This window comes from Grammomys surdaster, unplaced genomic scaffold, assembly GCF_004785775.1.
Source record: "Grammomys surdaster isolate TR1022 unplaced genomic scaffold, NIH_TR_1.0 255, whole genome shotgun sequence".
In the NCBI taxonomy this organism is placed as follows: Eukaryota; Metazoa; Chordata; class Mammalia; order Rodentia; family Muridae; genus Grammomys; species Grammomys surdaster.
In genome coordinates, this window is record NW_021604696.1 from 6538193 (window position 1) to 6550443 (window position 12251).

General features: G+C 50.1%; 1 protein-coding gene across 1 annotated transcript in view; it reads left to right on the forward strand.

Moving 5' to 3' along the window:
- Positions 1-399: 399 nt before the first annotated feature.
- Cnnm4 (cyclin and CBS domain divalent metal cation transport mediator 4) overlaps positions 400-12251 on the forward strand; it is a 38622-nt gene continuing 26770 nt past the window's right edge. The window contains exon 1 of the mRNA XM_028775489.1: positions 400-1795. Coding sequence (XP_028631322.1) covers positions 400-1795 — 1396 coding nt within the window. The remainder of the gene's footprint in view (positions 1796-12251) is intronic.

A 12251-nucleotide genomic window follows, 5' to 3' on the forward strand; every position in this document is an offset into this window, starting at 1 on the left:
TCCAGAACGGAGCGACAGAGTGCCGGGGACCCGGTAGCTGCCAGGCGCGTGGGGCTTGGGAGCCGGGCTCCCTAGGGAGGAGCGCGGGAGAAGCCAGGTGTGGCGCCGAGGCTTGGCTGGGCGCAACCCCGCCGCGGGCTCCCGCGCTCGCCCTGAGCCGTTCCACCTTAAGCGCCCAGTCCTCCTTAAGCCAGGCGCGCGAGCCGTGGGTAGGGGGCGGGACCTCGCATGCAAATAAGGGGCGTGGGGCGGCGGGGCGGGCTCGGGCAGGGCGCGGTCTGACGTCAGGCCCTCGGCTGGGGCAGTTGGCGCGGCGGCGGCGAAGCGGCAGGAGGGCAGGAGCGGCAGCGCCGAGTGAGGCGCGCGGCGGGGCGCGGGCAGCGGCGGGGCCGGAGCAACATGGCGCCGGGGGGCGGGGGCGGGCGGCGGGACGGCTGGCCGGCCCGAGGGCGCCTCCTCCTGGCCGCGCTGCTGCTGCTGCTATGGACCCGGGCGGCCAGCGGCCAGAGCAGCCCCCAGCAGAGCGTGATCCTAGGCATGAGGCTGGCGAGCTGCAACAAGTCGTGCGGGATGAACCCGGATGGCATCATCTTCGTGTCTGAAGGCAGCACGGTGAACCTGAGGCTCTACGGCCACAGCCTGGGCGAGATCTCCAGCAACCTGATCTCCTTCACCGAAGTGGACGAGCCCGAGAAGGTCCACAACTCCACCAACTGCCTGGAGCTCACCAAGGACTTAGTGGTCCAGCGGCTGGTTAACGTGAGCCGCGGGAACACGTCGGGGATGCTAGTGGTGATTACCAAGTTCCTGCGGAGGAGCGAGAACATGAAGCTGTACGCACTGTGCACCCGGACCCGGGCCGACGGGCCCTGGATCAAATGGACGGACAAGGATTCCCTGCTCTTCATGGTGGAGGAGCATGGGAGGTTTCTGCCGCTCTGGCTGCACATCCTTCTCGTTTTGGTGCTGTTGGTGCTGTCGGGCATCTTTTCTGGCCTCAACCTGGGGCTTATGGCCCTGGACCCGATGGAGCTGCGCATCGTGCAGAACTGTGGAACTGAGAAGGAGAGAAAGTACGCTCGCAAGATAGAGCCCATCAGGCGCAAGGGCAACTACCTGCTCTGCTCGCTGCTCCTGGGGAATGTGCTAGTCAACACCTCCCTCACCATCCTTCTAGACAACCTCATCGGCTCTGGCATCATGGCAGTGGCCTCCTCTACCATTGGCATTGTCATCTTTGGGGAGATCTTACCTCAGGCCCTGTGCTCCCGGCACGGGTTGGCTGTGGGTGCCAACACTATTGTTCTCACCAAAGTCTTTATGCTCCTCACTTTCCCCCTGAGTTTCCCCATTAGCAAACTCCTGGACTTCGTCTTGGGTCAGGAGATTCGAACTGTTTACAATCGGGAGAAGCTGATGGAGATGTTGAAGGTGACAGAGCCCTATAATGACTTGGTGAAGGAGGAGTTAAATATGATCCAGGGTGCCCTGGAACTAAGGACCAAAACTGTGGAGGATATCATGACCCAGCTACACGACTGTTTCATGATCCGCAGTGATGCCATTCTGGACTTCAACACCATGTCAGAGATTATGGAGAGTGGTTATACTCGCATTCCTGTGTTTGAAGACGAGCAATCCAATATCGTAGATATCCTTTATGTCAAAGACTTGGCTTTTGTTGACCCGGATGACTGCACCCCGCTCAAGACGATCACTCGTTTCTACAACCACCCGGTACACTTTGTTTTTCATGACACCAAGCTGGATGCCATGCTGGAGGAATTCAAGAAGGGTAAGGACCAGTGTGGCTCCTGGCTAAATGTTCTTTTGATACCGCTCATTCCCTCGAAGCATCCCCTGCATGCTTTCTGTCTGATGATTTTACTCTTCTGTCTGTGCGATTGATTCTGGGTCCCTCTGTCCATCACTTCCTATGCTTCGGAGGTGAATGTTATCAGACGCAGCAGAAGCAGTTCTCAAGCCTTTGCCTTCTGCCAGGTACTGTGCTCTGTGCTTAGATGACTCAAAGCTGAATGAAACACGTTTGTCTGGAGCTGGGGGAGGGAGACAGGGTAAGGCTCATGCCTGAAAAGAGGCAGCCACCAGGCCTCATGGAGGCTTAAAGGGTGGGGAGGGGAAGTAGCCTGGGAGCTGAGGATGTTGTCACAGGGGAGGACACATTTGAGGGGAATCTTAAAAGATGAAGTGACTTGGGACTGGGTCACACTACCCAGTGAGGATGAGGAAGCCAAGGATTCGTTTGTGGCTCAGCCAGTGGTTCTGCCTAGTGGACCTTCTGGCCCTGCTGGTCCATGACCACCAGGGGACAGGTTGGAGTATTCCCCCACTTTTCCCCCTGAGTTTGTCCCAGGTTTGGAGCTGTGAGTCCTCACCAGGGTAGTACCATCAGTCACCCTCCAGCCCACAAGCAAAATTGGGAGGTCTCTTCTTGGCCTCCAACTCAGAAGAGTGCCAACTAGCAGTTTCCACTGTTTAGCAGAAGCGTGGAGAGAAAGCTTTTGTTATTGTTCCATCTTTCCCAAGAGCCAAACATAAACTTACCCCTACTCCCAGTCTACAGATGGCCTTGCTTTGTGTGTGTGTGTTCTCATGTGTGTTCTCTCCCTTCTCTTCTCTCCTCTCCCCTCCCCTCCCCTCCCCCCCCTCCCCCCCTCCCCCCCCCCCCCTCTCTCATATATGCTTGGCTAGCTCCCAGATAGGTAGGCACTTAAGAGGGTTTACTCCCCTGCCTCCAAGCTCAGGCAGGGCACACACCCTTTTCCTTATTCCCAACAAAGACTTCCTCCCTCTTCTACCCTGAAACCCTCCTAGGCTGAAGGAGGTGAGGAGGAAGAAAGGGCAACTCTTTAGAGAAGACCCTGAAGCTCATCCTGTGGGGACGTTGCTTCATAATCCTGGTCCCAACCTTCCTCCTGTATGTAGAGCTGTTTCTGGCAAAGGCTCAGGCTGACCTGTGAACCACTAGTTGTGGATAACCCTGGGGTCATTTCTGAAACTGGAAGGTAGTCTTGAAATGGGATCAGGAGAGAAGAGATGACCTTACCAGATTTGATCTTAAAAGGTGCACTTGGGTCAGGGTCAAGGCTAAGGAGGCAGGTTGGTCCCCTCCCTTTTAAGTTTTCTACACAGATCTTGGCATCAGAGCTAAGGGCATCTTGAGAATTGTAAACCAGGACAAGAGATTGTCTGGGTGGCATGGAAGGAGATTTAGTGGTGTAGACCCAAGAGCCTGTTTCTCTCGGGGTCTGAGTAGGAGCTGTGGGGAGTGTGTCTCAACTCCCATCTTGCAGCTGGGGAACCTGAAATTTTCTCTGCAGTGGCTTCATACGGAACCTAGTGAGGACTCCATGACAACTTCTTTCTCACCTCCCTCTGTGGTCTGAGGTGGTTTTCTGGTGACAGGTATACCCACCAGTTTGGTTAGATCTGGATCCAACTAGTATGAATTGGCTTAATTTGGTGTCCAGCTCTTGATCAGCAGGGCTGACCTCTGTTCTGTGGGAGCATGGTGAGTCTGGGCAAGGCGTTTTTGGACTCTACTCTGTCCTGTAAAGAAGTGTCCTTCATTGAGCTGGAAAAACAGAGCTGGCATCTCTTAGGCCAGAGTTGTTCTGGGCTGAGCCCTACCCCTACAGTTTGGTCCACCAGATTTTCCTTGACAGAGGCTTATGGCCTGAATCCAGGCCTTAGAGTGTGGATCCCAAGCAATTCATGGAAAAGCAGGAGCAATCTACCCTGTGGGTCAGGGAAATGACAGTGTGACACAGTGGTTTCTCCTTATGAACAGACAGACCCTGGGTCATGTGTGATGCCTTCTTGATCTGGAGAACTTAGGAGACCTGTCTTAGTTTTGTAAATTACCACAGAAGTGTCTTGATGTTGTCCACGCCTCCCACTGTGTGGGCTTTCCTGGGTCTTTCCATCTGGTGCCTACCCCTAGTCTGAGGCTGCCCAGGATGTGACACATGCCTTGTGTGTACTTAGAGCTTCTAAGATTTTCTTTTCAAGTTTAGTGTCTGGAAGGCTTTTCTGGTTTTGTCATTAACAAGGCGCAAGTGCAGTTCAGCAGCACCAGCGTCATGCCAGACAGAGTGGCGTATTTCAGGGTCTTTGCTGGATCTTTCACCCCCAAATTGTGTGATGGCTCTGGACCTCACTCTGCCAGAAGCCTGCCTGGCTGAAGACCTTTCTTTCTGTCTGCTTAAGGCTCGTTTTGTTTTGAGTCAGCTTTCCTACTTTGTAGCTAAGGCTGGACTGGATTGTAGGTGTGTGCCCCAAGCCTGCATCTGTAATTTTTTTTAACCAGGTTCTTTAATCCCCAGTCCCCAGCTTTGTAAGTTCCTGAGCATGAGGCCCTGCCTTACTGGTTTTCACCACAGCAGGCCTAGCCAACAGATGGGGCCTCAGTGAACGTTACTTGAACAAATGAATGGATGATTGTCTGCCAGGCTACTTCAGGCTTTCCTGTTCCTTAAACACACCTCGACACTCCCGGCTCTGGGGCCTTTGCCCTAGCTGTTCTCCAAGAAAGTTAGTGTGGCTTCTTCCTTCCCCTAACCTGCCTCTTCTGCATTGGCTCTGTGAGGCCTTGCTGTCACCCCATGTAAACCTGTAACCCCAACATCTCTCTTGACTTTCCCAGTCCTCCTCCTTGTACTCCGTTCTCCTCCTCAGCTCAAGGGCTTAGTGGTTTGCCAAGCCCTCGTCTCCACCCAGTACAATATAAGATCCAAAGGGCAGGCTCTATGCCCTGATGATTGTCTTGATAGCTCTGGTATGACCCTTGGCACACAGTAAGGCCTCAATAAAATATTACCCTGTGAGTGAATAAATGAATAAAGGACTTGTCAGATTTGGGAGAAAATTATTCCTATTCTAGAAGCTTCAGAATTTTGAGACATTTGAGAAGAGAAGTGCTGCGACATCCCCGTCTTCGCCAGGAAAAGCAGGGTGTGTGTGTGTGTCTGTGTCTGTGTCTGTGTGTCTGTGTGACATGAAAAGGGTTCTCTGCTGCATCTCTGCATCAGGAAAAGCATGTGTGTATATCTTGATTCCAGGCATGAAGAGTTTGGGGCTCTGAGTGTGACACTCATGGCCCATTGCCAGTTGTGTCCCTTTGCCTGGCCATGGGAGGTTTTACATGGCCTCCCTCATTAAGCTGGATCACGAAATGCCCTGCACATCACAGGGTGTGGGGAGCTGAACTCCTCTAGGATTAAGGCAGAGAATCTTGCTTCCTACCTCAAGACAGTTAGCATCAGATGCTTTTGAACCCTCTTGCCACATTCAGGAGAGGCTCTAGGGACCCTCAGGAGTAAGACTCTGTGTGGCATGAAGGCATGCCAGTTAATCCAGGCCACCCAGATTCATAGAGTTTGAACCTTGGCCCTTCTCCTGGAGCCTCGCCTAAAACTGTTTGCAGTACTGGGTGTTGGGAGTGGGTTTGTCACAGCTTGGAATCCTGAAACAAGAAAGCTCAGTGACTCCTAGGCCACTTTACATCTGACTTCCCCTTAGGTGCTTTTGCAAGAGCTAAGGCAGAGTCATGAGTGCCGCACCCCCCACCCCAACCCCGAGCCCACCTTTCAGCTCTTCTGTGCCCTTCCTGGGTAGTCCTGCCCCTCCCAGACCCTTAGCTCATCTTTAACCATCTTATCTTTCCCCACCCACCTTATAACCCTCTCGACCACTGTATATTGAGGGATATAAACACTCCACCCAGTGAGAGCTGGGGTTATATTCTACCCAGTTTGGTCACTGGCCTATGACGTGACCCTGAACCCGTTAGTACTCCTCCCAGCAAGTTAGCAGGATCTAATTTGGAGAAGAAAGCAAGCTAGAAATATTTTCGTTTAAAAAAAAAATCCCTCCCATATTCCTGTCTGTGCCACGTCAGATTTTCCCATCTACTTAATTTATTCCCAGAACAACTATAAAGTCAAGAAAAAAAAAAAAAACACTGCCTGAGTTTTTCGTTCACTCCTAGTTCCTGCCATCTGACACAGCCTCAGTAATTTCTCCTGTTCCCTGCCACAACTACTTGTTTAGATGTTTGTTCAATAAACATGAAGCTTTTTGCAGCCCGTGTGTCAGACATAGTGCTGGCTGTGGAGAGTCAGAGACGTGTCAAGTCACCTATTCACAGAGCTCACAGTCTGCCAGGGAGACAGACATGCAACCAAGGCTTGGTTGTACAAGCACACAGATAGGGCACACCTGTTACAATATCTGAGGTGTCTGGTTTGTGATTTGGGGTTTGTGATAATATGATTTAGCTGTGATAGGGAAAGGAGAAAAAGAGTCAGTTTGGTGAGAATGTAGCACAAGGAAATAAGAAATCTCACCCTCTATTGCTCCTCTGCTCAGCACTGTAAACATCAGAGCTTCTCACACTTGTTTTGATGACCCAGACTTTTTCATTGAAGATTAGCATTTCCTTTCTAAAGCCATTTCCTGTGCATGTGTGTATGTGCTTGCTCCCCCGTGTGTGCTTGTGTGTGTGCATGTGCCCCATGTGCGTGTGTACGTGCGTGTGTACATGTGTGTGTACATGTGTGTGTGTGCAAGTATGTGTATGTTCCCTGTGTCTGTGTATGTTATATGCAAGTATGTGTGGAAGTGTGTATGTTATGTGCAAGTGTGTATGTGTTATGTACAAGTGTGTGTGCGAGTGTGTGCGAGTATGTTATGCGCAAGTGTGTGTGTGTGTCCCGGTGCATGTGCATATGCACTGAAACTTTTAGTTCTTTCATTCTGCTGTTGGTTCCAGGGATCAAATGTCTTTATTCTAGCATCTCACTGGACTGGTTTTGTTTTCTTGAGACAGTGTCTTACATTACTAATGTAGCCCACTGACCTTAAACTCACAAGGATCCTCCTTCCTCAGCCTTCTAGGTGCTGGGATTATAGGCACCAGTCACCATGCCCGACAGTCTGTTTCTGACAAGGTCCCACTCAGATGATGGTTCTGTGGACAAGTGTAGCCCACACTGCTGTATAGAATGTCTAGGCACCTGTGCAGGTGAAATGCTCACATGGGGTCCAGGAGGAAGGCCAGGGCCAGGCTGGACATTGTCACTGCCAGACTCATGGAGAAGGTGAAAAGGTGTCAAGGGCTGTACTGGGCTCAGCAGCAAGGAGAAGCTTGGGACACACAGGCTGCTGGATGGGACATATAAGCCAGGGGCTCAGTGGCATTTGTGCAGCTGACGTCCATCAGCTCCTCGTCAGTCAGTGATTTGATCTTGAGGAGCCGCATCTGAGAGCGATGGCTGCTGTCTGTGTGAATGTCACTATGGACATAGGGCATCGGTCCCAAGTGTGGGCAGCTGACGAAGCCCTTTGCCAGCCAGGCTGCTGCCTCCTTTCTGTCTGCTACTGTCCCAGGAGTAGGGGGCAGAGCTCGGTGGAGCAGGCTGGCACTGTGCCACCTGCAGGCTGGTTCCCTCCCAGGAGCCAGGGTGCAGTGATCTTGGGGCCCTACTGATGATAAACGTCCCTTAAACCAGTTGTGGGTGTACCAGAGGATGGTGCCTGTGTCTAGGTCCTAATAAGAGCTTCTTAGCATTCCAGCATTGGCTTTTCGAAAGACTCACTTTTTAATTGAAAGCGTCCGGCTCTAACGGTTTCCTGACATCACAGGTCAGGATAAGGATCACTGAACAATTTAACCTGGAAACAGATGAATACTGAGAGCACAAGGTCACAGAACAGCACCCAATGGGGCCAGTGAATGAAGGGAGGGGACCTCTGAGAGGAGGCTGTCTTGTCACTAGAAGTCTGGAGAAACAGTGAAACAAGAGGACCTTTCAGTGGGCTCTCCACAGGGCCACACTACTTCACACACCTCTTGGGATGGCTTAGACAAAGACTGTCAGGTAGGAAGTGACCTCTCTGGTCTTTTGTGGGCAAGAGTACCTGTGCCCGATGTGACTGCTTTTCAGCCCCTTTGGCTTTTGAAGTGCAGATTGCTGCACTTTGTCTGTATATCCCTGCCCGATTCCTACCATCCTCTAGACGCAGCCACAAAGGCATCTTTGAGCAGAAGGAAACCTATTTTGCCTTGAGAGTGACTCTTAGCTGCCAGCTCCGGTCTGCTGACAGAGACTGTGTTTAGCCTACACTCAACGTTGGTTACTGAAAGGCTGCAAGACTAGGGAAGTATGTATAGTGGGGGAGGGGGCCAGGTTCCTATGTCACTGTCTCAATGCCTGGCTTTGGCAGGACCTACTGGTTCCTTCATCTAGCCCGTGAGAAGGGACAGGCTGCCCTTGCTTGTCCTCAGACTACTCTCTCAACATTTCTTGTGGACACTGACTTTCTGGAGGGAATTTCTCTGAGGAAATGAGGATTGCCCAGCTCCCCACTCACCCGCCGTGACCCTGGGCCCTGCTGCCATTTCAACCCGCCTCCATCCTGGTATGTCTGCATGTGTCATAGCTGCTCAGGTGCCACCTCACTGGGCTAGTCTGCCTCAGTTGTCCTGGACCATAGTCATCCCTGTCCTCACAGCTGAGCTTGCCAAGATGTCCTGTTGCAAAAAGCTTGGAGACTCTTTTGTAGACTGAAGACTGACTGGATTGCTTCTTTGTATTCCTGTTTTATTTATTTACCATTTTCTTTTGTTTTTTTTTTATTGCTGATCATTATTTTTTCATAGCCATAAAAAACAAGCATCTCATTGCCAGAACTTCAGCAAGGATAACAAAAAGTCTAAGCCAAACCAAACTACCAGCATGTGACCAAGAAGGAACCACTTTGAATATTCTGATGTGTTGTGACAATGATTTTAGAACTTCACTTTCATGGTAGGGTACGATGGGGTGTACTGAAATCCTAGCATTCAAGTCTATATGCTGAGGTAGGGAGATTGTGAGTTTAAGCCTAGGGTGCCAAGTCCCCAAGGGTGGCAGGGAGAGAGGGAGAGATTGAGGCTTACTTCCATTGTTAACTTTTTAAAGCTTCTTACAACAAACAGCAGTATCAAAACCATGTTCATAGTGATACGGGTCTGCCATCCTGGCAACAAACGGGGCAGAGGTGGGCAGATATCAGATTTCAGTCTGGCCAGGGCTGCATAACGAGATACTGTCTGAAACAAAACAAAACAAAAACCATTTTTATTCTCCATCCATGTGCTCTGCCCAGAGCCACCCTAGGTCTTTTGACATTAAAATCACTGTCGGCACAATTTTATGCCCTGCTTAAACACAGCTTAAGTTGGTTCTTCTTAGGTAAGAAATAACTTTTTATCATCCTGTATTCTCAGTCTTGTCTTGCACTGCATGGCTCTGCTTCCGGCAGAGAGGCCCGATGTGCAGTGCCAGCCTGTTTGGTTGAGGAGTTAACCTCGGTGGGGCTGGGACATTCCCTAGAGCTTGCCATCAGTAGCTTTCCTGTTGCAGGCCCCATCTGCTGTGACCTGGGCAGGGCTCTAGAAAGACTGGTTCCCTGGGCTCTCTGGAATGCCTAGTCTTTGGCCAGCAGGCAGCCTGGAGCTCCCCTAGAAGGATGATAGATCCCTTCCCTACCCCAGACAGGCACACATATGTGACCCCACATAGGTAGGGAGGCTCTCTCACATGTCCACACACATCCTCCTACCCCATCCTGATTTGTGTTTGCATAGTTGTGAGAAAACACACATACATACACACACACACACACACACACACACACACACACACACAACACTCACACACAGCCCTGCCCATGTGCACAGGCAGGGCCATGCCCTGGTACTTGAAGTCTTTCTCACACACTGAGTCTTTTCTCATGGGCACTGTAACTGAGACACCTATTCCCAGCTTAAGTCTTCCTTTTCCAGCTTCCTCAAGAGTTAAAAGTAAGTTTGAAAAATAAGTAAATCCATGTACAGCCCATTTATTTTGTGAATTGTCTAGAATGGTGACCTTACTCTTGAACTCAGAAAAATTTCCTTAGTGGCCATGACTCTGCCCATCCATGCTGGTGACTGTGTCCACCTCCGGGTGACTGAAGGAGGTCAGGCATGCAAGGCATTTAGCTCTGTGCCCAGTACTATGTCATTGTGAAGTAAACATTAGCTATGTTAACTGTTACTGTTCCCATTGTCCAGAATGTGCCCCAGTTGGCATTGACAGCAACTGATGACCACAGTAGCTCTTTATCCATGACAGTCGGCCCCACTCTTCAGCATGGCGCCTTTCTTTTTTTTTAAGTTATAACTATATTGAGCTCAGCAAAAAGTCCATTACAGGACAGAGATGGTTCATTGATTAAGAGCAGTCACTGTTCTTCCAGAGAACTCAAGATAGGTTCCCAGCACTTATATTTGCCAGTTCACAGTCACCTGTAACTCTAGGGTCTGATGCCCACCACACTTATGCTCATGTGTGTGCATACACCACACACACACACACAATTAAAATCAATTAAAACAGAACTTAGTTTCTGTAAAAAGCAAGTCATTCAATTTTTAAAAATCCTATTATAAAACCATCTGTAAAAAGTCAGATATTATTTGTAAGGATCACAAGCTGAGAGGAAAGGAAATAATATCTGAGAACTGAAAACTGAGGATATGCTCTTTAAAAAACAAAACCCTCTGTGTGTGTGTGTGTGTGTGTGTGTGTGTGTGTGTGTGTGTGTGTGTGTGTGCCTGCCATGATGAGGAAGAGAGTGTCAGAGGGTCAGAGGACAACTTCTAGGGATTGTTTCTCTCCTTCTACCATGGGGATCCCCAGGATGGAAATCAGTTTATCAGGCCTCATGGCAAGTGCCTTGTACTCTGAGCCATCTTGCCTTTCTTCTCTACCCCCAGACTCAGGGCCTGAGCACACCAGGCAAGTGTTCTCTTATTGAGCGCATCTCCAGAAGTCCTTTTTCCTCCCTGCTGATTGGAAAATGTTGAGTACCATTTTAATTACAGGAACATCCATTCCCCAAATACGAGGGCATAAGGCCAGGCTAGTCAGACAGGGGGAATATGGCCTCTCCATATTTCATAGCTCTACTTGACGATGTTCATTTCAGGGTAGGGAGGAAGAAGCCTCGACCAGAGGACACTCAAAGGGGACAAGGACATGACAAGAGGCTACAGGCATAAACAGGGAGAAAAGGGGGGAGGGAGGAGCAAGAAAAAGGGAGACAGACAGACACAGCAAGAAACAGAGACAGAGAGAGATTTGTTTGTTTGTTTATCTATTAGGATGAGAGTCTTATAATGTAACCCAGGCTGATCTAGAACTCACTGTGTAAAACAGCTTCATGGCAGTCTTCCAGCCTCCGGGATCTGTCTGATTGCTGCAATCATAGGCATGAACCACCATGCCTGGCTCAAAATGTTTATCTCATGGTGATACACAACTATATCCCGATAACACTTTGGGAGGCAGAGACAAGGGAAGGGGATGGAGACTTGAAGGCTAACTTGGCCTACACGGAGACCTTGTCTTAAAAAAACCAGACAAGCAAACAGAAACAGAATGCCTTTCTTAGGAGTGTCCCAGCAAGAAGGGTGAGGGAGCATGCAAGTGCTCCTGCCTGGGAACCATGGTATAAGCAGGCTTCTAGCCCAGATGGCCTGGCAAGATGGCTGTTGCCCCTTTGGGTAAAGATACTTGATGCTAAGCATGATGACCTGAGTTTATTCCGAGACCCACGTGATGGAAGCAGAGAACTGCCTTCCTCAGTTTGTCTTCTGACCTTCATAAAGAAACTAGTACAATCACACCCCCAAATAAGTGAAGAAATATAGATTAACATGATAATAAATAAAATAGAAGAGGAGCAAGCAGAGAGCTTAAAGAAGGAAACGTCTGAATACTGACACTTGTGGAAGACTTATCTAATGCTTAGCCGGTGCTGAGGCTCAGCAGGCCCAAGTCTTCGAGTCCAGAGCTCATGGCTCCGGAAGCCGCACTGCACTGCTGAGCTCTGGGCAGGATCACCTGAGTTATCAATTTATAGGTTGTGGTGGGAGGGTGACAGTGAGGGAGGTGGACGGTGGGCCTCAGACTGTTACCCTAGTATTAGACAGGCTGAGGCAGGAGGATTGCAAGTTCAAGGCCTGCCTAGGCTTTAATGTGTGTTGAGGTCAGAAGGTCACTTTCAGGAGTAAGTTTTCCACTTCACCTCGTACATCCAGGGACTGAACTCAGGTCTCCAAACTCACAGGTTTAGAGCCCTCTAGTTGAACACACTCCTTCCTTCCTTCCTTCCTTCCTTCCTTCCTTCCTTCCTTCCTT